The sequence below is a fragment of the Lethenteron reissneri genome, chromosome 23 (genome assembly GCF_015708825.2).
Source record: "Lethenteron reissneri isolate LAM-NWPU_2019-01 chromosome 23, ASM1570882v1, whole genome shotgun sequence".
NCBI classification, from domain to species: Eukaryota; Metazoa; Chordata; class Hyperoartia; order Petromyzontiformes; family Petromyzontidae; genus Lethenteron; species Lethenteron reissneri.
The window spans coordinates 15,135,922-15,162,018 of NC_083801.1; the positions used below are offsets into that span (position 1 = coordinate 15,135,922).

The 26,097-nt window shown below is 46.4% G+C and overlaps 1 protein-coding gene across 1 annotated transcript; it reads left to right on the plus strand.

The window, feature by feature from the left end:
* Nucleotides 1–1,372: 1,372 nt before the first annotated feature.
* LOC133346080 (nucleolar transcription factor 1-B-like) lies at nt 1,373–21,947 on the plus strand. The gene is given in 21 exon segments (XM_061557408.1): nt 1,373–1,599; nt 7,798–7,916; nt 8,195–8,370; nt 8,813–8,896; nt 9,364–9,519; nt 10,000–10,064; nt 10,398–10,521; nt 11,061–11,171; nt 12,240–12,367; nt 12,823–12,964; nt 13,429–13,470; nt 13,677–13,775; nt 14,296–14,364; nt 14,366–14,416; nt 15,086–15,196; nt 15,333–15,418; nt 16,366–16,555; nt 16,943–16,990; nt 17,512–17,586; nt 18,831–18,926; nt 19,727–21,947. Coding segments are annotated over 20 exon segments (2,004 nt in total). The 5' UTR covers nt 1,373–1,599; nt 7,798–7,846; the 3' UTR covers nt 19,808–21,947.
* Nucleotides 21,948–26,097: the final 4,150 nt, after the last annotated feature.

A 26,097-nucleotide genomic window follows, 5' to 3' on the forward strand; every position in this document is an offset into this window, starting at 1 on the left:
CTGCTGCTTCTTGCTGCTGTTGCTACTACTACTGCTGCTTCTTGCTGCTGCTGCTACTGCTGCTTCCTGCTGCTGCTGTATCTGCTGCTGCATCTGCTGTTGTTGCTGTTGCTGCTTCTTGCTGCTGCTGCTACTGTTGCTGCTGCTACTGTGGCTGCTTCTTGCTGCTGCTGCTACTGTTGCTTGCTGCTTCTGCTGTTGCTGCTTCTTGCTGCTGCTGCTGCTACTGTGGCTGCTTCTTGCTGCTGCTGCTACTGTTGCTTGCTGCTGCTACTGTTGCTGCTTCTTGCTGCTGCTGCTGCTACTGTTGCTTGCTGCTGCTGCTACTGCTGTTGCTGCTTCTTGCTGCTGCTGCTGCTACTGTTGTTGCTTCTTGCTGCTGCTGCTGTGGCTGCTTCTTGCTGCTGCTGCTACTGTTGCTTGCTGCTGCTGCTACTGCTGTTGCTGCTTCTTGCTGCTGCTGCTGCTACTGTTGCTTGCTGCTGCTGCTACTGTTGCTGCTTCTTGCTGCTGCTGCTACTGTTGCTGCTTCTTGCTGCTGCTGCTGCTACTGTTGCTGCTTCTTGCTGCTGCTGCTGCTACTGTTGCTGCTTCTTGCTGCTGCTGCTACTGTTGCTGCTTCTTGCTGCTGCTGCTACTGTTGCTGCTTCTTGCTGCTGCTGCTGCTACTGTTGCTGCTTCTTGCTGCTGCTGCTGCTGTTGCTTGCTGCTGCTGCTACTGCTGTTGCTGCTTCTTGCTGCTGCTGCTGCTGCTGTGGCTGCTTCTTGCTGCTGCTGCTGCTGTTGCTTGCTGCTGCTGCTACTGCTGTTGCTGCTTCTTGCTGCTGCTGCTGCTGTGGCTGCTTCTTGCTGCTGCTGCTGCTACTGTTGCTGCTTCTTGCTGCTGCTGCTACTGTTGCTGCTTCTTGCTGCTGCTGCTGCTACTGTTGCTGCTTCTTGCTGCTGCTGCTGCTACTGTTGCTGCTTCTTGCTGCTGCTGCTACTGTTGCTGCTTCTTGCTGCTGCTGCTGCTACTGTTGCTGCTTCTTGCTGCTGCTGCTGCTACTGTTGCTGCTTCTTGCTGCTGCTGCTGCTGTGGCTGCTTCTTACTGCTGCTGCTGCTGTGGCTGCTTCTTACTGCTGCTTCTTGCTGCTAATGTGGCTGCTTCTTGCTGCTACTGTTGCTGCAGCTGCTTCTTGCTGCTACTGCGTACTGCTCTGCTTGCTGGCTGCGGCTTGCTGCTCGTGTTTGTCCGTGAGGGATTGAGGCTGAGGTGGTGGTGGTGGTTGTGGTGTAGCCACCCGGGGCTAGGAGGCTGCGAGGAGCGAGGGTGTCCGTGGGGCTGGGGGTCCGTGGGGCGAGGGGGTTCGCCGTGACCGCCGCGCCGGGCAGAGGGGGCCGGGCCCGGCCGCCATCTCCCGCCTCGTTCCCTCCTCCTCCTCCCCCGCCGCCGCCGCTGCCTCCTCCACCGCCGCCGCCTCCTCCTCCTCCTCGTCTCTCTCCTCCTGCTGCTGCTGCTGCTCCGCGGAGTCTCTGTCCCGACTCTCCCACTCACATCGCTGCTGCTGCTGCTTCTTCCCTGCGCATCAAAACCCTCCTGCACAGGCAAGTCGCGGGCGGTAATGTCCCTCCTCGCCTCCATCTCCTCCTCATCCTCCTGCTGCTGCGAGAGAGAGAGACGCGGCTGCTTGCCGGGCTCCCCGTGTCTCTCGTCTCGTCTCTCTCGCGGAGGGGATAGATGCCCTTCTCGTCTCTCTCTGTGTGTGTTGGACGTCGTTCCCTCTCGTCTCTCTCCTCGTCTCTCTCCGCGGCTCAGCCTCTCGCCTCTGGCCGCCGCCGCCGCCGCCTTCGTCGCTTTTGTTGTCGATTTGCAGGCGGCGGTCGTTGTACGAATCGCGTCGCTGCTGCTGCTGCTTGGTGCACATTATTATTATCATCGTCATTAGAGGCGTTGCGTTGGTTGCCCTCACGTCCGCGGAGGGTGGTGGGCACGCGAGTTTATTGTCTGTGGAGGGGGGGGTTGTCTTGTTGTTGTTGTCGTCTTTGTGGCGTGTTTAAAAGACGACGACGACGCGGGGCGATGTCGCCTCGCGGCGGCGTCGGGGCGGATGGCGGCCCGGGCGAGAACGCCGCCGCCGCGGCTCGCCCTCTCGCTCTCTCGCCGTCGTTTCACTGCACTGTGGCTGTATGTCAGCGCCGTGTTTAGCTGCTGCGATGTTGCTGGTGGTGATGGTGGTGGTAAGCGGCGAGGCGGAGTCGTTGTTTGCCGCCCTCGTTGCTCGTGGCCGCGGGGAGGAGGAGGTGGTGGAGACGCGGCCGGGCCGCGTGCGCCATTTTCGGGCCGCGGGGCCCGCGCAGAGACCGCGACGGTGGCGAGACGCGACACGAGACCAACAACAACACTAACTACCACTACTACTAACTACCACTATACTACTACTAACTACTACATACCAACACTAACACCACTAACTACCACTACTACTAACTACCACTAACTACCACTAACTACCACTATACTACTACTAACTACCACTATACTACTACTAACTACTACAAACCAACACTAACACCACTAACTACCACTACTACTAACTACCACTAACTACCACTAACTACCACTATACTACTACTAACTACTACAAACCAACACTAACACCACTAACTACCACTACTAATAACTACTATCACTAACTACCACTAACTACCACTATACTACTACTAACTACTACAAACCAACACTAACACCACTAACTACTACATACCAACACTAACACCACTAACTACTACTAACTACTACCACTAGCTACTACTACCACTAACTACGACTACCACTAACTACTACTAACTACCACTAACTACTAACTACCACTACTACTAACTACCACCACTAATCACTAACTACTACTAACTATCACCACTAACTACTACTAACTACCACCACTAACTACTACCATTACTACCCACACGAGACGACCACCATCACTAACTACTACTAACTACCACTACTAACTACCACTACTACCACTAACTACGACCAACACCACCACTAACTACCACCACTAACCACCACTAACTACCACCACTAACCACACGAGACTGACTCTACTGAGAGCTGCCACCGTAGAAGCTGAGCAGAGGCCGCAGAGTTTAAAGAGACGCGGACACGAGACGCCTGTTGGCACGCAGCATGCAGATGGGGGGGTGGCTATAGGGGGGCTAGGGGGCTATGAGGGTTCTAAGGGGCTATAGGGGGGCTATGAGGGGCTAGAGAGGGGTCTAGGGGGGCTATAGGGGTCTAGGGGGGCTATAGGGGTCTAGGGGGGCTATGAGGGGGCTATAACACCGTAGACTCTACACAGACGCACGATATACCACTGCAGTGTAGACACGTGCGTTATTATATATAAATACACAGATTGTACAGCCGTGGACGACTGCTTAGATGTGCGATCGTAGACTGTCGTGACAGGCACGATACAAGCGTAGTCGCGATGTATACTCTACACTTTAGACTTATACACTTGCAACTATACAATATACAATAGTCTATGCACTGTAGCATATCGGCTGTACTCTACATAAACATCCCATGTATGATCATACAAACTGGATAGACATGCACGGCAGAAGCACACGGGCGCTTTAGACTATGCCCTGTAGACGAGAGAGATTATAGAGTCTATGTGCAACACACACACACAGACCCTACCGGCATGATGATCGCTCTAGACAACACACACTAATGCAGAAGAAGAGCTGTGTAGCTCCACGTGTACACTCACCACCACATGGCGTCTTGGGTGTGTGCAGACATTGCTGGTCCCTACTGCGGGGACAGCACCCACGATTGGCTCGGTTGTGCTACGTACGGTGCGAAAGAAGTCCACCATAGTTCACCAAGTCCACCATACATACACAATTCATGGCCTATTCCGTACGGTGCGAAAAAAGTTCACCATAATACACAATTCATGTCCTATTCCGTACGGTGCGAAATAAGTTCACCGTACATACACAATTCATGTCCTATTCCGTATGGTGCGAAATAAGTCCACCATACACAATTCATATCCTATTCCGTACGGTGCGAAATAAGTCCACCATACACAATTCATGGCCTATTCCGTACGGTGCGAAATATGTTCACCATACATATACAATTCATGTCCTATTCCGTACGGTGCGAAATAAGTTCACCATACATACACAATTCATGGCCTATTCCGTACGGTGCGAAATACGTCCACCATACACAATTCATGTCCTATTCCATACGGTGTGAAATAAGTTCACCATACATACACAATTCATGGCCTATTCCGTACGGTGCAAAAGAAGTTCACCATACATACACAATTCATGTCCTATTCCGTACGGTGTGTGCGAGGTCGGGGAGATCTCTGGGTGAGTCGAGGAGTGCTTGGATGTTGCTGATCTTTTGCAACGTGTTAGGGGCCTGTGGTAGTGACGGAAATAAGGTGAAGGTTTACGCTGTTGATATTGTTGATATTGTTGCTGCTACTGCTGCTTAATTGCTGGTGGTGGCTTCCCCTTGACTGCAATTGTTGATCACCAGTGAGGGAACATTTGCAATTGTGCGTAGCATGTTTTTGGCCTGGTAGGTGTAGGGTTGGCTGCTGAGATAAACCGGGTCAGCTTGAGTTTCACAGAGGGCATTATAATGCTGCACTCAGGTAAGATTTGGGTCAAGTCTTGTGTAGAGCATCTTCAGGCTGGAGAGACTACGGCATGTGATGTCACGGGTCTGCGCTGGATAGGATTAGGCCGTCAATGTTGGGCATGGGTATGATTAAATCGGGTCATACAGGGTGAGGAGGCAGTGTCACAGGTATGGCGGGGTTAAGACTGGATTGGTGTGTGTGTTGTTACGGGTGGGGCTTTGACTGGGTCAAGTACCGTCGGGGTAGAAACTGCGTTGGCTCGAGGGGGTTTAGGGGTTTGGTTTGGACTGGGATTGGGCAGCGACAGAGAGAGAGAGGCAGCTGGGAGACGGTGGAAGGCGAAGAGGCGTGTTGAGACACGTGGAGGGGGGGGGGGGCAAGAGGGCCCCCCACATCATCCACACAAGGGGGGTGATCCGCGGGGCGAGCCACCCGACAGCCGTTCCGCTGCCTACCCCCACACCGCCCCTTGTTGCCTCTCCCCGGGGCCTCTCGGGGGAGGAGGAGGAAGAGACGGTGGTGGTGGTGTCGTTTAAATGGCTTAGGGAGGGGAGTAGGCAGCGTGTACAGTGTAGTGCGGAGAGCGCACACGTTTGTGTGCAGTGGTGGAGCCGCCGTTATATATTTGATGACGAATCCTATGGGAAGTAAAAGACACGTGTCATTGGCGAATACATTTGGAAACAAATTCCTAATGCGATGCTGCATCCGTCGGTATGTGGAACCGCAGACTGCGTACGTTTGGGATGAAACTGTTCACAAAGGCAAAATTTATGGCGCAGCAGCTTATGCGCATCGCCGTGGTGACCTTTTGGGTCAAATTGTCTCGGGAAACATAATTGCGCACGGTTATATTTATACAGCATTGGCTGTATTTTACGTAGAAGTAATTGCGCGTAAGATATCCAGTGATCGTTCTGGAGGCCGATTCCAAGCGCAGGCATGCGGATTTTCCACCATTCGTTCAGTACCCTGCTATAGGAGATGCGCACCACCCCCCCAATGCTAATTTGTTGCACTCTGCGTGTACGTACGCTTACAAATATTTTTTTTGCAGGAACTATTCCAGCTACCACATGTTCAGGGTTAGATGCCGAGCCAAGCACCGAGCTATGCATCATGGAGTGCAGTCAGCCGGGGAAGGTTTGGTGGGCAGGGATGGGCCGCAGGTTACACGTGCGTAGCCCCCACAGGTTACACGTGCCGTCACCCCCACAGGTTACACGTGGTGTCGCCCCACAGCCAGGACGCAAAGCCGGCCTCGGCATGGGGCGCCCGCTGTGCGAGCAACAGAGGAGATAAAATTTGTTCTTGCAGCTGCAGAGAGCATTGGTGATTGTCCAAGGGCAGGCGGGACCAGCGTGCTTTTGTGTGCACGCGTGTTGCATGCATGCATGCACGCAGGCTGAGGGCGGCCAGCTTGCCGGGGTTTGTGGTGGGGGTGCCGCGGTTCAGGGCAGAGCGAGGAGGAAAAGGAGGTTGTAGCAAGGGACTCAGCCGGCTGTCGCCGCTTGAGAAGGAAAGGCATTAACGCTGTGGCTGCACACTGTTTTGTGCGCATCCTGCCAGGTCTAAATTATTCTATACCGTGCTGTTTGGGCTTGTGGGAAAACACATGACCTAATGCTGTACATTGAAATATTTCCCTGGGAAGCCCAGATTTTGTGTCTTTAAAAGAAGATGCATGGAGCCTGAAATAAAAAATACACTTTGTTGATGGCAAGCTTGGCTTTGTGTTCCAGGCCATCTTATTATGAGGTTGAAGCTGTGTTAATGAGCATGATAAAATAGACTGTAAATGTACAGCCAGGTGCTTTATTATTTATTATATATTAGACTACCGTCAAGGCGACAGTAGTCGAATATATTAATACATTGTCACTGCATTTATTGCATGAACACTGGTAGTGTCCGTGACAACCAAGTCTTTACCATTCAGATATATTTTTTTCTCACTTAAAAATGCTTTTAGCTGGAGTCTGACAGCCCAGGACACAGCCCAGGACACAGCCTAGGTACATGCCAAAGCTGTTTGCCTTTTGCACTGCATTTTCCTATGGGTTTTTTCAGAATGGTCCAGCTTGGTTTGTTAGGTCAGTACCTTATTGAAAGTGGATTAAACCCACATCATTCGGGAACCCTATAATGCACCATGAGTAGATCTATGTCATATACAGTCCATCTTCTTGGCAGTATAGGGTTGACACGTAGGCTTTCGAGACCAATATAAACATGAACTTGCAGGCTGCACTCTTTGCCCCCCCCCCCATCAGCCCTTGGAACCAACACCCATGTCACATGTCAATAAAAGTGTTTCCTTAATGGTATAAACGTTTAGGTTAGAACCTTAAGGTTGTGTTGGAGAGTGATGTTAATCATTAACAACCGTTCAAGCAACTTTCATTAAAAACCAAACGGAATTGTTTACCTATAATACTTTATGAATTACATATGCCGGTTGTATTTATATCCAGGACAGCCACTGAGAATAATGTTAAACGTGTGTTTGTGTTCTTTGAAAATAAGTAGGGCCTTGTGTGGCTCGAACACCAGATTCGAAAATCTGACGGTAAACAAATTTGAATGCGCTGTGTATAACACTGACGTCTGGTTTTGTCTTGTATTTGACTCAAGAGTTTGCAGATGCTGCCTTGGCTATAGCCACAAACACAGAACCACATTTTACGAATACTTTTGGCAGCTCAAAAGCTTGCATCATCAAATTCAGATACTTGCTTGTGTTGTATGAACAATTATTGTGATGCTGTGGAGAAGGAGGTTTAAAAAAACTGTTCCACTTGTAAAGCACGCTGTTATCTATCCTCAGGGAATCACTTGCACAGATATTGTTTTGGGCAGAAATAAAAAAAAGGCTTAATTTTTGTATCTGCTTAAGTTTCCTTAACAACAGCACTGGGTGTGTTGTACTGACGGCAGCCTGACCAGAAAAGCAACGCTGAGTAACATTTTGTATGTATGTATGTTGATCTTTGTGACTAAGGCACAGTGGTAGACAGCATTTCCTGTGAGTGCATGGGCTGGCATGGCCGAGATCCCTAGAAAGCACTGAATAAGACGCGCGTCCACGGCTGGGCATGTGTGAATTCTAACGCGCGTACCCGTGTCACACAGGAAGGAGCCGCGGCTCCCGTTGTGCCTCCAGTAGGTGAGGCGGCGTGACATGAACGGAGACCTGCAGAAAAAAGGGGAAGGCGTGCAGACATCCGGGGCATCCACGATGGCCTCCACAGGTGAATTGTCCACCAGGGCTCGGGTGCAGGGGATCGTGAGTGACCGCATTGTGCAAGTTAGCGCATCGTCCTGAGATATTTTGTTCTGTGAGCCCCGCTGGGTGGAACGAACAGACCAAATCCGTCAGATGTCTGCTACCTGGGGACTAAGAGACAAATTGGTCTCGGTTTATATATTTTGTAATTCCTGTGCCCCTGTTCCGGCTGCTTTGAAATTGTAATGTATTGTAATAATTGTAATGTATCTTTCCGTTTTGATTTTTGCATTGATGCAATAGATGTTTGGACGCAGGATGATCTGACGACGCTCCTTGACCGCATGCATGCCTTGGTTCCCGAGAGCGACACATTGAAATTCAAGACCACCGAGCTTCACTTTGACTGGGAGAAAGTCAAGTTCGGTCCCTACTCGGGCGAAGTATGTCGTGAAAAATGGCTAAAGCTGACCACCGAGGTGAGGTCTGCAATGTTTGTTTAACAAACTTTTTTCGTGGTACTGTCTCAATCTTAGATCATCCACATACCAAATAGTACCTAGCGCCAGTTTGGTCACATGATACTTCCCACAATGCTCTCTGATGTGTTTTCAGGTTGCGCATGTTTGATTGTTTCCGTAAAGCCATAAGCATGACTGCGAAAAACCTTTGCAGTAGTATACTCTCTCAATTTACCGACATGATCAATAATTTACCGGTAATTAATTGTGTAGTATTTGGAAGCAAAATCTCCACCAGTGGCCTACTGTTGTGAACAAGCCATAGAAATGTTTTAACGTATACACAATTTTTCCACTTTTGGCCATCCCACATTTCTACACTATTTTCATCTTTGTCTTGGAGCCGCGAGGCTATAGAAGTGAAGGCTGATGGCTGTGTTTGTGCTGTCGGTGCCTGCAGATCCGCAAATATCGCACGATGACGGAGTTGCTGATCGATGCAAGAGAGTTCGTGAAGAATCCCTACAAGGGAAAGAAACTTAAGGTGATGCTCTGATTTCTTTTGAGAGAAATGACCGAGTGATAACCGTGTAGTGTGTCTCAATGCCACCAGTTATATCTGTATTGCCTTTGCGGTTTGTCATTAGGTAAATAAAATAACTACGTTTTTCCAATTGGCTGCTGTAATAGGGATAAGAACCAGTGGTCAGGCCTGTAAAGATTTCCCCCCTCACAAATAGATACATTTTCACACTTGAGGTTGTAATTCAATTCTAGCAGTGTTTTTGTTATTGTTAATATAGTGGCCTCGATTGGCAGCATAGGTTACGCAAACTCATCACATAAAAGTCAACAATAATCGATTCTTACAAGCATGATTGGATGCGTGTATCAAGCGCTGTAAGAATAAATTAATCAACGTGTCTATATTTCATGTGCTTTGGCATTTGCAGGGGTTTTTTGTTCTGGGTTGCGCGATTCACCGTCCGTTTCTGTCTCTCGTACATGCAGACACACCCCGACTTCCCTAAGAAGCCGCTCACGCCCTATTTCCGCTTCTTCGTGGAGAAACGCTCCAAATATGCAAAGCTGTACCCAGATCTCAGCAACCTGGACCTCACGCGCTGCATGTCCAAGATTTACAAGGAGCTGCCCGAGAAGAAAAAGGCATGGCCTCACAGCAGGAACAGCAAGCGATGATGGAACACTTATCACCAGCACCATGACTCGTGATATTGACATGCCTGCAATGTTGTGTGTTCACATACCTCTTGGGTTCAGTCAGTCGGTCTTACATATTGCCTGGTTTCAGTTGCCCCTTCGTGTAGTGAACCCTGTCAACCACAGTACTGCTTCGCTTATATAATCCTGTACAACAGTTGCAAATGCACAGATTCGTAAGTGAAACATTAAAATAAATTGAAACGTGAGATATTGTAGATCTTGGATTCAGGAGAGGCCATGGATGTAATTCATGTTCTCACATTGCACCTCGAAGTGGTACGGTATACATTGCCAATCCATAACCCCCATTACTGACGTAGCGTGGAAAGGCCTCCATCCAGCAGTGGATTGAAAAAGAGCTGTGATTTATTATCATACTACAATGGTGATCATGCTGTGTTGATATTGTATCTCAAAAAGCAGATGAAGTACATAGAAGAGTACCAAAGGGAGCTGGAAAACTTTGATAAGGCCATGGCCAAATTCCGGTGAGTTGCGGGCTGCTGCTATGTCATGATTAAGTGGGAGCTGTAAAAGCTAAATCTACAGTGCTTTGATGCGATTGTCTGCGACGACTCTTTCACACGTATTTACACAAAACGTCAAATAATAGTTTCTGAAAAAAAAATCTTCCCCAATCGTGACCGTTAATCGAATTGTAGGGGGTAGGAGGAGTGAATCATTAATTACCTACTCTCTCACTTGGGTCATAACTGTAGGTGTATGTGTTTGTGAGATTGAATTGGTGTATGTTCCAAGTGTGTAGTTTGTATGTGTGTGTGTGTGGTTTATGAAAGTTATGATTTGTTCTTGGTGGGCAGGGAGGAGCATCCAGAGCTGGTGGACACTGGAAAGAAGAAGTCTGATCACCCTGAGAAACCCAAGACGCCACACCAGCTGTGGTACAACCACGAGAAGAAGATCTTCATGAAGCAGAACACGGAGGTCGGCCTGTCTGCTTGGAATACACTTCTTGGAAATGCACAAACTATGATTCCGTTTAGCTTTTCCTCATTGCCATTCACGTGCCACCACTTATTTAATAGTTTTGACTTATGCCATCGCTAAGCCTAAAGCTGCACCTGCTTAGCATATGGATGTGGCTACGCTTTCGCAGAAGAAGCACGATGCTGCCCAGATTGGTCCAGGCTCATGTTTAAACTCTCCGCACTCGGAAACACTGATCTGGAAAGCCATATTTGTTTTCACCACTCAAAACATAAATGTCGCTAAGCTACGTATACATGTCGAGGTGCTTTTGTCACGATTTTATATTTTACCTTGGGGGCCCCTTTTTCAGGAGTCTCAGTGGGATGTCGCTTAGTCTAAATCAATTATTTGATTGATTGGAATATCCATATTTATATATAGGGCCTTAAGTCCATAATGGATGGGGATTTCAGCTCATGTGAAAAACTGTAACTACGTGGCCTCATTGAGCATGGGATGCATCATTACCACATTTTCCTCCCCACCGTGCGCAGATGAACCAGCGGGATGTGAAGGAGGCTCTGCGCAAGCAATGGTCTCTCCTGCCCGACAAGAAGCGTCTCAAGTGGATCCACAAAGCCCTGGAGCTGCAGAAGGAGTATGAGGTGCTGCTCGTTGCACCCACATCGCCACTTTTTATGGCAAAGGGAGCAAGCATTACCTATCCGCAAAAATATCAAATACTCATTTATGACTAGGTCCTGAAGAAATTGGGCGCTGTACAAAAATGTGGGTTTGGTCAGCCCTTGATTTGAATCGTGTGGCCTGAGCTCAAGTTTTGAGGTGCTCACAGCTATGCTGTCGATGTCACCACATCATATCTCACCATCACTTCTGCCAGGTCCAGCAGCTGATGTAAACTTGACACCCGACTTCCTAAGATCTTTTCTTACAGAATCCCACATCTTTAGGTGTTCCCCTTTGGTTGTTGACCTCTGGGTGTCAACTGCGGGACTGGTTTAACATTTACTTACTGGAAACCCAGCAAGATGGGTTTACGCATTTATTTTCAATATGTTTTTGCTTCTTGTCTTTGAAAATAATGCTCACAAAACTGTAAATATGTATGTATGTTGAACTTATTTCGTGCACCGTATAGCCAACCGTGCTAATCGGAGGTGCGGGGGAAAGACTAAACTAAACGCAAAAAGCAATTATCAAGAAATTCGTTTTCAATCTAGATTTAAAAGTGCATAGCTCCATTCTAGATTTGAAGTTTTCGTGACTGCAAGGATCCATACTCTTTGGTTCTTTCGGTAAAGTCACGTAAGTGAAAAAAAATAGAAATAACTAAATTATATCACGACGTTTCGGAAGCAACACAAGCTTCTGTCATCAGGTGGGACAACCACAGCAAGAAACAATATTGCTGTAGTGCCCACTACAGTAATTTTTATTCAAATTTTTTATTTTTTCACCTACGTGACTTTACCGAAAGAACCAAAGATTATGCATAGCTCCAGTGGCTTCCTAATATCAGAAGGAAGAGCTTTCCAGATGGCTGCAGAAGCGCATCTGAAGGCTAGCCAAAAGCTGGATTGGCCGCAGTTTGCGTGATGGTTTATGCTCCTTGGCGTGCTGAAACAGGATCTATGCGAGTCTCCTGACTGCCGACCCCGTCTTGATGGTGGAGTCGCGTGCGTTTGCGCGGTGCTGTGGGTTCCGTCGAGCAGGGTGCGGTGCGCAACTACATGGAGAGCCACCCCGAGTACGTGCACGACGATAACATCAAGTCGGTGCTCTCCAAGGCAGAGAGACAACTCAAGGACAAGCACGACGGGAGGCCCAGCAAGCCCCCTCCGTGAGCTCGCGCTTGCGCATACACGCACACGTACACAAACGCTGTGCCACGTACAAAGCATTTTCATGAGGAAGGGATTGCTCCCACATTTGACAAGCTGTTTGTAATCGTCGCACACCATCTTTGGATGGTAGCCCTGATAAGTGCCTGCAACTAAGTTGTAAAATTCTGTTATTTATGCTTGTGTAAATCAAATTCATCAGGTCTCCCTTGGAGGAAAACCTAAAATTGTACTTGCATAGCTCAATGAAGGATATTACTGATGTTATTGGTAAATGATAAGAAACCTAGGTATTTAAGAATAGTTTTTGAACCACCATCTTGCATATTAATGCAGCCAATGTGTCTGCTAAAACCTACGTGTATCGTATGTTGTATGTGTCCGTACTGAATTGCTTGTGATGTCCCGCCCATGCACTTGTGTACTGCGTGTGGCATGTGGGGGACTGCTTTAGGAATGGCTATGCGTTGTTCTGTGCCGAGCTGATGGTGGGGCTGAAGGACATCCCTTGCACGGAGCGCATGATCGAGTGTAGTCGGCAGTGGCGGTCGCTACCACACAAGGAGAAAGACTCCTTCCAGAAGCGTTGTGAGCTGGTGAGTGTATGGTCCTGAAGCATGTTGGTATGTGACGATCAGATCAGTGTTGTGCTGAGATGGTTGAATGTGTGGTGCTGAGTAAGGTCAGCGCGTGGCACTGACCCTCCACTCTGCTTCCATCTATAAAGTGCAGCCCCCTTTTATTATTGCCAGAGCGATGAGAATTCAACTTGAAGCTCAAATGAACTCGGTTTCTTGGTCTTGAGATTGCACAAAAAAACAAGGAATTGTTTACAATGCCACCATATTCTCATTGGATCTGTAAGAATTAACTTAAGTAGGTGCTCCCATACAAATACTGTACTGCAGTCACTTTTCCTTTTAAGTTCGGAGGCCCCAATGATGCTTTCCCATGTAGACTAAATGTCATCGATTTTTGTCACCTGACTTAAATATAAGCGTATGTTCACTCTTGCAGATGAGAACTGTTTTCTGTACTGATGTTTTTTTATTGTTTCCAGAAAAAACGGCAGTTTGAAGTTGAATTTCAGAGGTTTCTTGAGGTACGTTCGAATCCCGCCGAGTATTTTGCGTGCCACATCACGGAGATTTTTTAATGAATTTGCCAAATTCAATCGGGAAGCGACCCTTAGGCGGTGCATGGCTTGCCTTGAGGGCATTGGCACGGAGCTTGGGTTAAAGGGGGCGCGGCAGGGTCACGACGATGTCATCGTCACTGTGGTGTTCCTGTGCCCAATGTCCGAAACAGAGCCTACCGGAGGAGGAGCGGGAGAGGGTGGTGAATGAAGACAAGGGCAAGGAGGGGAAGTTGGCGACTTCCACTGCCAGCCGGCCACCGGTGTCAAAGGTAGTGGGATGCAAGCCCCCCCCCCCCGACCCTGACAGTGGTTATATGTATTGTATAGCCTTATGTCATTCCACTACAGGATGAGGGCTCTTCCAATTTGTCTGGGTCCTGAGGGTTATTTAAAGATCCTTCACCACTCTACTGAGTGCAAGTTGGTGGCGCTGGGGAGCATAAAAGTACAGTACAACAATAGATATTGCTGCGTTGCCTGCCGCAACAGCCCCTCAACCAACAACAACATTGCATGGTGGCCACCCATCCAAGTACTGTTCAGGGCTCAACCTTGCTTAGCTTCTGAGATCTCCCAAAATCGCTGTCATGACTTAGTAATAGACGACACTTGACAGGTTCGGCTTCAATTATAACTCAAGCTGATTAGTCCACTCTGAGCTTGCAGTCTACCATTTGCCGCACCATGTGGCTTGGCACGTAAGTGCCTCGGTGCTGACCTCTCGCTTTCTGGCAAGCTGCTTGCAAGAGAGTCACAGGGGGCTTCTTTTTTTGCACAATTTTTGTCCAGGAGGAGGATGGGAGGGACAAGAAGGAAGCCTGGAAGCGAGGAAAGATGCCCGAGACGCCCAAAACGGCAGGAGGAGATCTTCCAGCAAACGAAGCTTGTGGAGTGCCTGGTGAAATACAAGGTGAGGATCAGAATTCGCTTTGCATCGGCCCGCACCGACGGTGACTGTTGCACACTTGATTGCATCCCACACACCGAGTGGCTTTGCTCATTTATAATCTTTTCTAAAGAGATGTGCTTTATGACTGTGATTTATTAATTGCAGTATTGGTCTCTCTGTGTGTATGTCTGCTTGTTATATATCCATGCGATGCATTTATCCCCTGAATTCAATGAATTCTTCCGACTCATGGTCTCGATTAGGTTAAATAATTCATTTGTTTTTGCATTGTGGTCCATGCAGCGCCTCTAGTGGCTGCATGGGTCATGTGATCAAATTGCATACGATAAATAGAAAATTATATCTAATTGTAAAATGTAATGTGTACATCATTAATAAAATCTGTTTTAATAAATGAATTCACTCTTACAGGCCTGTTGCATTGTGGAATGTATGCAATGATGTCAAAGCATTGAACACAACGCACTTGACGCATGATTGTGTGTTGTTACTATTAATGTGAAGGGCAAAAAATAAAACGCCGACCAAAAAAAATTCACTAAATACAGACTTTGCCACAAGTGTGAGTAGTGGTGGACTGCAAAACATAATGCTACTTCACATTGGCAAGATCATGTTTTGTAAAGCCACTGCTGGATTCACCACATTTCCGTGCACTGTTCATTTCAGAATGACAAGAAGAAAGCCCTGAAGGCGCTGGACGCAGAGTGGAAAGGTTTGGACAAGAAGCAAAAAATATTTTGGATCAAAGCAGCGGCAGAGGACCAGAAGCGATATGAGGTGCGCACGCCCGTGTAAACGCCGACACGCTGCGGCAATGGCGGTCGTGCGCTTCTTCTGCATGTGCGCTTGCTTTCATTTGCGTGTATTTGTGCTGCTCACTGTGCATCTGTGTGTACACATTGTACCTGTCCAGAGAGAAATAACTACCCTGAGGACAACGGCCGCCCCCACACATAACAAGAAGGTGAAGTTTGAGGGGGAGCCCAAAAAGCCACCAGTGTAAGTGATCCGCCGCTTTTACACTCGCAATGTTTCACTGACAGTATGTGGGGCTGCATGCGGCAGCGCACACCTTGACGCACTTGCGTCAGTTTAATGCAGACATGTGGAATTTGGTCAACAAATTTTGTGGTTGCAGACTAGGCGTGTAATTATGCATTGATTCATTGATTGAAATTCGTTATAATTCTCTTGATACATGTATCGATTTATGAATATGAGTAATGATTATTGTATGCACGTAATATACGAATAATATGCTCATGTTTTTTGGGGTAATTGTGCAAACGAAATTATGCAAAGGACACAAAAAATTGGAAATTACACGACAGTTGATGAACAAAATAACAAAGAAATCGATTTTTGGATTGATTTACATCCCAGATCTGTGACAACAGAATTTGTGATTTGTTGGGGGCAGATGTGAATTGTTACATTCCTATTCTTTGGTTCTTTCGGTAAAGTCACGTAGATAGAAAAATAAAAATAAAGTGAATAAAAATAAAAATCATAGAAAACAAAAAGACCACTAATGTAGACTGTAGCCTGGTTCTTAAGTTTGGTAAGTGTACTGGTAGTCTATAATGTAGACTATAGCAATGGTTATTAAGCTGGGTGAGTGTACTGGCAGTCTATAATGTAGACTGTAGCATGGTTCTTAACCTAATAACCAGGTTACAGTCTACATTATAGACTGTCAGTATACTCCGATTAAGAACCAGGCTACAGTATAAATTGATGTTTTATTTTTTTCGATCTCCATGACTACTGAAAGAACCAAAGGATATGAATTCCTGTAGTTACGAAAGTTTGAAGTCAATATTTGTTACATGCCTATTATGGATTTATTGTTTATATATTTTAGTGGGGAGTATTGCGTGTGGGTGTAGATGGGGTGTTGAACTGCGGTGAACTAAAGCGTGGATCTGTGCTGTTTGCCTTCGCAGGAGCGGTTATCAGATGTTCTCGCAGCAGTTGCTGTCGAACGGTGAGCTGGCGCGCATCGACCTTAAGGACCGTATGGTGGAGATCGGCCGGCGCTGGCAGAAAATGTCACTCGCGCAGAAGGAGAAGTACAAGCAGATGACGGAGGAGGCACAACGCAAATACCAGGTGGCGCTCGACGCCTGGATCAAGGTGTGCACCCTGGAATTAGTTTCATCAAGGCAACACAGAACGTATTGTTTTTCATGGAACCTGAATATATTAAGTGGTGGCACCTAACATTGCTATGTGGGGTACCTGAATATGACAACTCCGATATACATACATGACCCCTAGATGTAGTTTCGTGACAGTCTCTTCCTAGCGGGCTGTTCTCTAACACACGGAGCTCCGAATGGATACTTCATCTTATGGTCTGGTTCCAGGAGCACATTTGGAATAACATTTTAAAAGAAAAAAAATAACAATGATTATTTAAACATGATTCTTTTGACATCTGTTTTTTTGCACACGATATATCGAGTGACCTTGTCAGTCTGCGTTTGTATATTTTAATGCATATTTTAACCTTCTTGACAGACGCTGTCATCTTCTGAACGGGCAGCATACAAAGAGTCCATAGCCAATGTGAGTGGCACCTCCGCTGTATCTCATTTCCTCTACACAAAATAACACAGCAGCAGTAGCAGATACCTTGTCTGCTGTACAGGAATGCATCTTGAAGTGGAATATACTAATTATGGTTTCATGTAACTCCCTTGAACAGTTCTAGCCATAATACAATGTGCCAGCAATAATATATGCTTTTATATACATCTATGATACAAATTAGTTATATATTCAAATTAATACCGGAAGGGTTTTCAGTTAATAGCTGCTAAGACGTAACTTAATATGCCAATAAAAAAAAAGTGAATTGGAATTTTTTTCAAAAATGCCCTGTGGTGTAAATTCTCATCACTATCTTCTATCTACTCTGTCTCTCTGGTCTCTGTGTGCTATGGCCACAGTGTTATTGGCGAATGTGTTCAGCATTGTATTTGTTTCCGTTGCTCCCTTGCAGCTGTTAACCATGGCGGTGCTTTGTGTCCCGGCTACCCGCCCGCTCCCCGTGTTCCGATTCCTGCTGCCGCTCGCTGTCTTAACAGAAGCGTAAAGGCGGCACCAAGTCGAGCGCACCACCAGCCAAGATGCGCATCACCATGCCCAAGGCAGACACTTCGGTGAGCGAGTGTGCCCATTCCCAGGGCTTATTTTCTCACTGAATAAGTGCAAGGTCACCTTGGTAGACTGGTGTAGGCCTAGACAGTAGCCACAGCCAGTGAGTGGTATACGAGATGCTGTAGTATGCTGTTCGTGAATATATATTCCAATTGACTAACCTAGAAAGACTCGACTGAAGTTAAGCCGTGTCCATGGCTCTCGGGCATATCATCCAAGCTCGTCGTTTAACTTTCTGATACATTGACCTCTGAAGTAAGAATGTGCGATTTCCACCACTGGCTCAGAGCCACCACTGAAGAGGAGTGCAACTCAATGCACTCATTCAAGAGCGTAGACACTTTGACTTGACTTTGTCCAGCACGCCTTTACGTTTTTAAATCCACAGATGGGCAGAGGATATCACAAGGACGATTTAAAGATACTCTCTTTATGTTTTTTACGGTGGTGACCAAGTGATTTATGGCTACATGGAACAGACTATTTTTAGTGTATCCCACAGGTGCAACACTTCCGCCCTCTGTATAATTGATATGCACATTTTATACGCTGTACACGCATCTTGGGCGTTTATTGAGATCAACTCCCCTGCAGTTGCACACAGGGCAGCAATAAAATGTTGTATCCTAGTACGGAAAATAAAGCAAAACAGTATGCACAACTCGGTTGATACTTAAAAAGAGACATATAATACGAGTCGACAACCCATCCTATGAATGAGGTGAAATTACTCACAAACTCACCTGACCTTCGTCATTCACCACTCGCCCGACATTCGCCAATTTATACAATGTCATGGGAAGGCCGTTTTGACCCCGTTCACAAACTACATATCATAAGCTCATTTAAATTGATTAAGTGATCTAGGGGGGTTTCTGTGGACAAAGACCCATACAGATTAGCTGCTTGTTATATATAAATAATGCAGATGTTTGCATCACTTTTCCAATGAAGTCTTTTGACACTGCTTCAGGTGCAATACATGCTGTTCATCGCTGTTAATTATTTTAAGTGAAAGAAAACCAGATTGTCGATAATTGCCAGGCATAAGTGCCACGAGTTTTTCACAGCTGTCTTTTTATAATCCTTTACCCAAGAAAGATTAAAAGTCTCTGGTTTCTCTTTTCCAAGAGAGTTAACAATTGGACTCCTTGGTCTAAGATGTGGGATAATCGGCATTATACTCTGAGCGGCAGCTCTGCTGAACGACGAGGTTAACAGTGATGCCGGTCCTCCCGGTGCTCAGGACTCGAGCGATGGCGAGGATGATGATTCGGACGAGGAGGAGGGCGATGGGACATCGGGCTCGGACAGCGATGACAGCGATGAAGATGGCGAGGAGGTGAGGCTTGGCAGTGGTCATGTTCGATTGCGGACGTGGATTGTGAATACTTTGTTCGTCGGTATTTTTTTTTTCAGCGTGACTGGTTGATTACTTGCGTGCATTGATGATGAGCCAATCAGTTGGCAAAAACACTTCGTAAATTGGTGATGAAGTCGCCACGCAAAGGACTGCTGTTCAGCACAGGTTATATAATCTCCCTATGTAAACCAATTTCACCCTGCAAAGAATAAAGGTGCTTGCACATTCTACAAAAATTTGGGAGACTATTGATTCCTATTGAGAATAGTGGCACCAGCATTAGCTGGAGTTGCAGTATATTTTATGCTGACAACTTAACCTGCTTTGCTTAGAAAATGCATACCAACAACACCCATGGGTAGGATTTGCTTGATTGGGTGAGAGAGAGTGTGTTTGCCTGTTACAGATGCAGTTATTCATCCCTCTACTTTGAGAATAAATGTGGTGTTAAAATCGGCTTTTTTTATTAATGTATTTACATATTCTTGGTTCTTTCGGTAAAGTCACGTAGAAGGGAAATAATATGAATTGGTCTAAGATGTGGGATAATATTAATATATTAATATTATTTTATTATTTCCCTTCTACGTGACTTTACCGAAAGAACCAAGAATATGAATCCCTGCAGTCACGAAAGCTTTAAATCAAGATTTAATGTATTTACATGTGAACATCTATTTTTAAACATGTGATTGCGTGTATGTTGAGTGCAAAAAAAACGAGAATTGACGAATGTTACATTGCGATTGTCCACTTGGCATCTCCGTGTGTTGGTGCAGGCAGAAGAAGAGGGAGAGGAAAACCAGAGCAGTGGCAGTGATTCTTCGACGGATGATTCTGATGACTCGGACTCTGAGTAACCTCTGCCCAGCTCGTCAGTACCGACCGTTCCATCCAAACTTAATACTTTTTTTTTGTATCCAACTACCCTTGCCGTCTTACATGCAACAAAAACTTGCATTGACACACACGCACGCACCCTATTGCTGGTTGAATTTTCCGGCAGGGTATACATGTACAAATTGATAACATTTAGGGCATTATGAGCAGCCATTTTACCTTTAAGCTTCATTACCATCTTTGGCATGTCGTGTTAGGCAGTTTTGGGAAGAGAAATAGTAAAAAACACTAACTGTGCTGATTTCATTTGGAGGTTATAACTTTTTTTTACATAAAGCATGGAACTTTATGATGTTAATGACAACCCAAGGGCTGCCAATTTTAGCAAAATTTGACAATTTATGGTTTCAACCAAACAGGTTATTTTTTTTACACATGCGACCTGTTTCTTTTTTGTCATCACTTAGTACATATTGTGTAATTTGTGAACAATTGTACATTCTTTTGCTAATGGGGATTTTACATCAATGGGGATCTAACTTGGCGGTGACATGGCCCAGCGATAGCACGTTTGCTGCGTGCTTCAGTTGTTCGTGGTTTGAGTCCAGCAGGCTGCCCTGGTTTATACAATGTATGTGTTTAACCGTAAAATGCTTTGCACCCTCTGCTTCACGGAGAACCTGAAGGGATCCCCTGATGTTATTTGTTGCCCAGAATTTGCGAAATTTTAAAATAGCCGACAAATTACTCAGTTGGGATGACACATGGAAGTCATAATCCCCGACTGGCAAACTAAATATAATGCCTGCTTTGCAGGTGGGTTGAGTCGTCCCCTCCTGCTGCACAGGGATAGCTGCCATTGCGGTTCCTTTTCAAACGTTAGAAATGTGATGCAAGTTACTTAATGTGTAAATTGATCTGAGGGCACTTTATTAAAACAAACAGCATAGATTTAAATAGTGTGTGGAATATTTTTAGTGGCTATCTTGGATTGTTTGCAACCATGTTGGATGTTGTTGTGTGTGGTCCAAAGTGTTTACGATTGAAGCATGTATCCATCCTTTGTAGACGTCTAATACTTAAAACGTATAGGTACTGAATTATAATAAGAAAGCCATGTTCACTCTTCATATGTATTATTGGGACTTAATTGGAATTTCGGTATCCTACATTTATATAAAAAATTACGTAGATGACAATCCTTGACAGCCACACAATGAATGACCTTAATATTACATCCATCACTAAGCTATTTCAAGAATGTCCATCTGTGGGTGCAAGCAATAATCTGAAGGCAAAGCTAAAAAAAAGTGTAAAATATTAATTCTGGATATTCATGCAATTGGTAATTTGGCATCCGTATTTTAAGCTAATGTTGATATTACAATTCCTGCTTTATATAAGCAGAGGTTGAATGCCTAAATCTTAAGTAATCTTGTCTCGTACAGATAGATGCCAACACATCAAAACGTATGGTGAATACATTGCAAAATCCAAGAATGGCTGCATATGATTAAAACGATGGATAACAAAAAAAAACATTTTATTTACTGTAAATCATTGATCTAAAAATCTACATTGGCACAAATGTACCAAAGATTTTCACATCATCAATCTTGCATTATGTTGCCCTTAATCAGTGATAACTTTTTTGTTGTAACAGTTAAGTCATGTGTCCTGATTTCATACAAAAGAGTTGGTTCATTTGGCTAAACCACAAACTATGATATTGATCATGTTAATTGGGGCGAGGGAGGGGTTGGGTGGGGGGGAAAAGGGAAAAAAACATCCAACAATGGCTGCACCTTTTGTCATCTTTTCATTCCATGTACTTAAATACGTTGGATGAAAGCCACTTGTTTTGCCTGAAACACATTCATCTTCAGGATCACAAACAACCTGAGTGTTCTATAATGGTGGTAAATAGGTCTCTAGGATTTTTTTTGCTTTAAGTGTCGTAAACAGTGTTCCCTGTCATGTAGGGATTTTTATATAACTAAACTTTGATCTGAGCTGCAGCCTGTTATGTATGTTTCCCTACATACAATCCTGCGCCCGTATTGAAGGGACAATTCATTCACACGTTAACTTGTATTAGCAACCTTGTACAGATTGTTTTGTTTACATTCGGAGAAATGTGATAAATTGTTTTTTTCCTAATCTGCAGTTGTTTATCTTTGTTTGCAGTATAGTTTTGAGTGGCTACGTGAGCTGATCACGAAGTGCAATCACCACACAACTTTGGTACTCAAGACTGGAGCATTCAATGTCCCCTCACTACCTGGTTGTTTATGAAGAATATACTATCAAAGCACATGATTGTATAACACATGGTGAAGACCCTGCAGTATCATGCACAACAGTAGCCCACATCCAATGTTTGAACCATACTTGGGTGATGCAAATCCCTATACTCGAAACAAGATTAACTTGGGTGCCTTGTAAGAGCTCATCAGTTGCACTGCTGGATGAGGTTTTTTTTATATTGTGTGGGAAATGGAGGTTATTTGACCATACTTCACGCTGCTCCAGTTTGGTGAAGGGAGGGGAGCATAAACGGCGTGGTTACAGGACTTCCTGACAATGTAGCCCCACAGCAGCTTACAACAGGTGGCCACACATCTATATGCAATGCAGACTGAATCCTACTTTGCTTCCGAGATCCGATGAGCTCGTACTTATTCCGGTTGATTTGGTAATAGCCGTATACCCGTTAAAGGAACAAAGCAAATACGATTAGAGAGGTTATTCTGGCATTTGGATTGTAAGTCATGAAACTGAAATCGAGAGTTTGCGTTGGGATGTATTGCTTTGCAAAGAAATCAGAGCTCCGTGCAGGACTTAGTGGCCTTTACTGGGCTCATTGGATGTGGTCTTTGCTCTGCCACCCATTGTTTGAGGGGGTGGGGAGGAGAAAACTTCAGAAATACCTCGAAACAATGTAGTGCTTTGCTGCATGCATGTCATTAAAGTGAAATGCGTGCGTGTTGTTGAGCCGACCATATATTGCGACACTAGGCATTTAAGAATACGCATTTCCTCGCTCAGCCCAGCTATGATGAATTCCCACAATTCAAGGCCCCTTCAATAATTATCTATTCACTATTGTCTAGCTTGTGCAGTCGATACTGTCTAGTTTGTATTGCACGTCTTGATCTAATCTCGTTCCATTATGTTAAAGGTAACATTTGCATGTTATTTCTAGAAATTGTATCGTCCATTTTACATGCACAGTTCGTTATAACCATTTGAGACCTTTTAAAAATGGGGGGGGGGGGGGTTATAGGGAGAGCGGAGTTAAAATATTAGCAAAACATGACACTGCACAAGGCAAACCCGTAAAAGTAATACAATATATCAACCACAAGTTATTTTGAACACAATTCTGGCAATATTTAACCGATTGCGTTGTGGTCAAGACAAGCAAGATGTTTAAATCGCACACACAAATATCCGGTTGAATAATAGTGGTCAGCGCAGCATGCAGCTTGGGAATTCCTTCAGTGACGGAAAGAGTAGTCATCCATCATGTGTGCGCCAGCCAGCCACCACAGCAGCACAGTGGCTGTGCCAATTGCCCTAGGCACGGTCGGGCGGTCGGGCTTGGCACAGCGTAACAAACCACACACCTGGACCGTTTAAGGTGGTTCTGGGGATGGCGAATCCAGATGGGCCGCTCACCCGACCCAGTGAGATGCTTGCCAACGATTCCGATTCGAGCAAAGAGCTTGGGAAATGTGTTGTTTGGTGAAGGTGGGGAAAACAAGTGGTGGTCGTATTCTTTGGGTCTTTCGGTAAAGTCACGGAGATAGGTTCAATGAAAATTTTAAAAAACTACGACGTTTCGATCGCAACACAAGCGGTCGTCATCTATGTGACTTTACCGAAAGACCCAAAGAATATTAATTCCTGCAGTCACGAAAGCTTTAAGTCAAGTGGTGGCCAACCGCTGCGATTGCAAGAGTTGGCAAGTACAGATGGTGTGGAAGATCCTGGTGGTTGCAGTGAGCCCAATTCCTTGTGCGCCTGAGAACTGTTTACAGGTGGATGGAGTGTGCCACACTGTCCAGGTAAGGGCTTTAGTTTGACGGTGACATTTAAGATTGTTCACCTGGTGGCCACCGCTAGACTCCACTGTTATGAAGGGCTGACACCGAGATGGAATGTCCATCTCATAAGTGGACACTGGCAGTGGCCAAAGGTGAAAACCAAGCTTGAAGTAAATTGTACCCGGAACAATACGATACATTCATACGGTCCAATGTGTTCATTTATTGAAGACCGAGAGGGTATACAATTGTTTTATAAAATTTTAAAGGAGGAATACCCACATTTACCGGTAGTTTAATGTATTTACTTTTGGGATACGGCACAATGATTGAGGCGCGCAAATTTGCGAAAGCATCGGAGTTCTCAAATTAGCATGCGTTTACTATGAGTGTCAGAAATGTGATTGATGAATAGCTACATGCCTAAACGCGTGTAAATGAAGCCACACACGGGTTTCCACATTTAGGCTCGTACGAAGGGCACGTGCGCCGCATGGCATAATTTACCAAAAAAAAAAGCGACGTGTCTGCCGGGAGTTCGCATGATCCCATGGGTTTTCACTGCAGAGGCATTGCACGACCCAAGCCTCGACCTCCCGCCCACGTTTGTCAATTTCCACCCCCTTCATTTCGCCGTTGCCAAACCCAGTGGGGTCAGACGCACGCGGATCAAAGTGCCCTCCGCCACCGAGTCGAGGCGCACACGTTGAGGACGCCGCAGCTGATTGGTCGAGCTCGCGATCAGCGCCAGCCCCGCCCCCTCCACACCCCCCCCCCGCCCGAATCTCCCGCGCGCTGATTGGCCCGATCTCTGCACACAAAGATTTTATTTCGATTTAAAGCTTTCGTGACTGCAGAGATTCATCTTCTTGGTTCTTTCGGTAAAGTCACGTAGAATGGAAATAATAAAATAATAAAAATGAAACAATACAATAATTATCACACTTTTTTTCTTTTTGTACGTTTCGGCCACAACGCAAGCAGCCGTCCTCAGGTGAAGAACAGGTCTGTCGATAAGACAGAGTCTGAATGACACGTCCTAGGCTTGGAGCGTCTATTTAAGCTGGGAGGGAGGAGGAAGAGCGCCTTGACAAAATAATTTGCATGTTTTATTATTTTATTATTTCCATTCTACGTGACTTTACCGAAAGAACCAAGAAAAAGACAAAGATCCCGCGTGTAGCCTTAACAGACTCCACGAGGCAAGTGCTGTCAGCGAGCACCTATGAAGGCCGGAACGGTACACGAGGGGGTCGGTTGGCCAGCACCACGCTCGACCGCCTTAGTCTCCCCCGTAGCGATGTTTACTCCACACCGCACCAGGTAGGTAACACATTTGAGGCTGAGTCGACCTAGGGGAGGCCCATGACCCGTGAGCGGGAATCGAACCCGGTTCGCCGGGTTCATGCCAGAGGTCGCAAACGGGTACCTGGCCGCACCAGGGTCGCAAACGGTTACACGTACCCGGCCGGGTACGGGTATCGGGTACCCGGTTGCGACCTCTGGGATGAAGCCGTGTTGCAGGCGCGGGTGGGTTGATTCTAGGAACTTGAATTGTGAGAAGAGACAAGACGTTGGGAAATTAGTGACAAACGGTGACTCACCAGTGACTCACGGTCTACCCGTACCCGGCCGCACCAGGGTCGCAAACGGGTACCCGTACCCGGGTAGCCGGGTATCGGGTAGGGTATCGGGTAGGGTATCGGGTAGGGTATCAGGTAGGGTACGGGTATCAGGTAGGGTACGGGTATCGGGTAGGGTACGGGTATCGGGTTGGGTACGGGTATCAGGTAGGGTACGGGTATCGGGTAGGGTACGGGTATCGGGTTGGGTACGGGTATCAGGTAGGGTACGGGTATCGGGTAGGGTACGGGTATCGGGTTGGGTACGGGGGTAGGGTACGGGTATCGGGTTGGGTACGGGTATCGGGTAGGGTACGGGTATCGGGCAGGGTATCGGGTAGGGTACGGGTATCGGGTAGGGTACGGGTATCGGGTAGGGTACGGGTATCGGGCAGGGTACGGGTATCGGGTAGGGTACGGGTATCGGGTAGAGTACGGGTATCGGGTAGGGTACGGGTATCGGGTAGGGTACAGGTATCGGGTAGGGTACGGGTATCGGGTAGGGTACGGGTATCGGGTTGGGTACGGGTATCAGGTAGGGTACGGGTATCGGGTAGGGTACGGGTATCGGGTTGGGTACGGGTATCAGGTAGGGTACGGGTATCGGGTAGGGTACGGGTATCGGGTTGGGTACGGGGG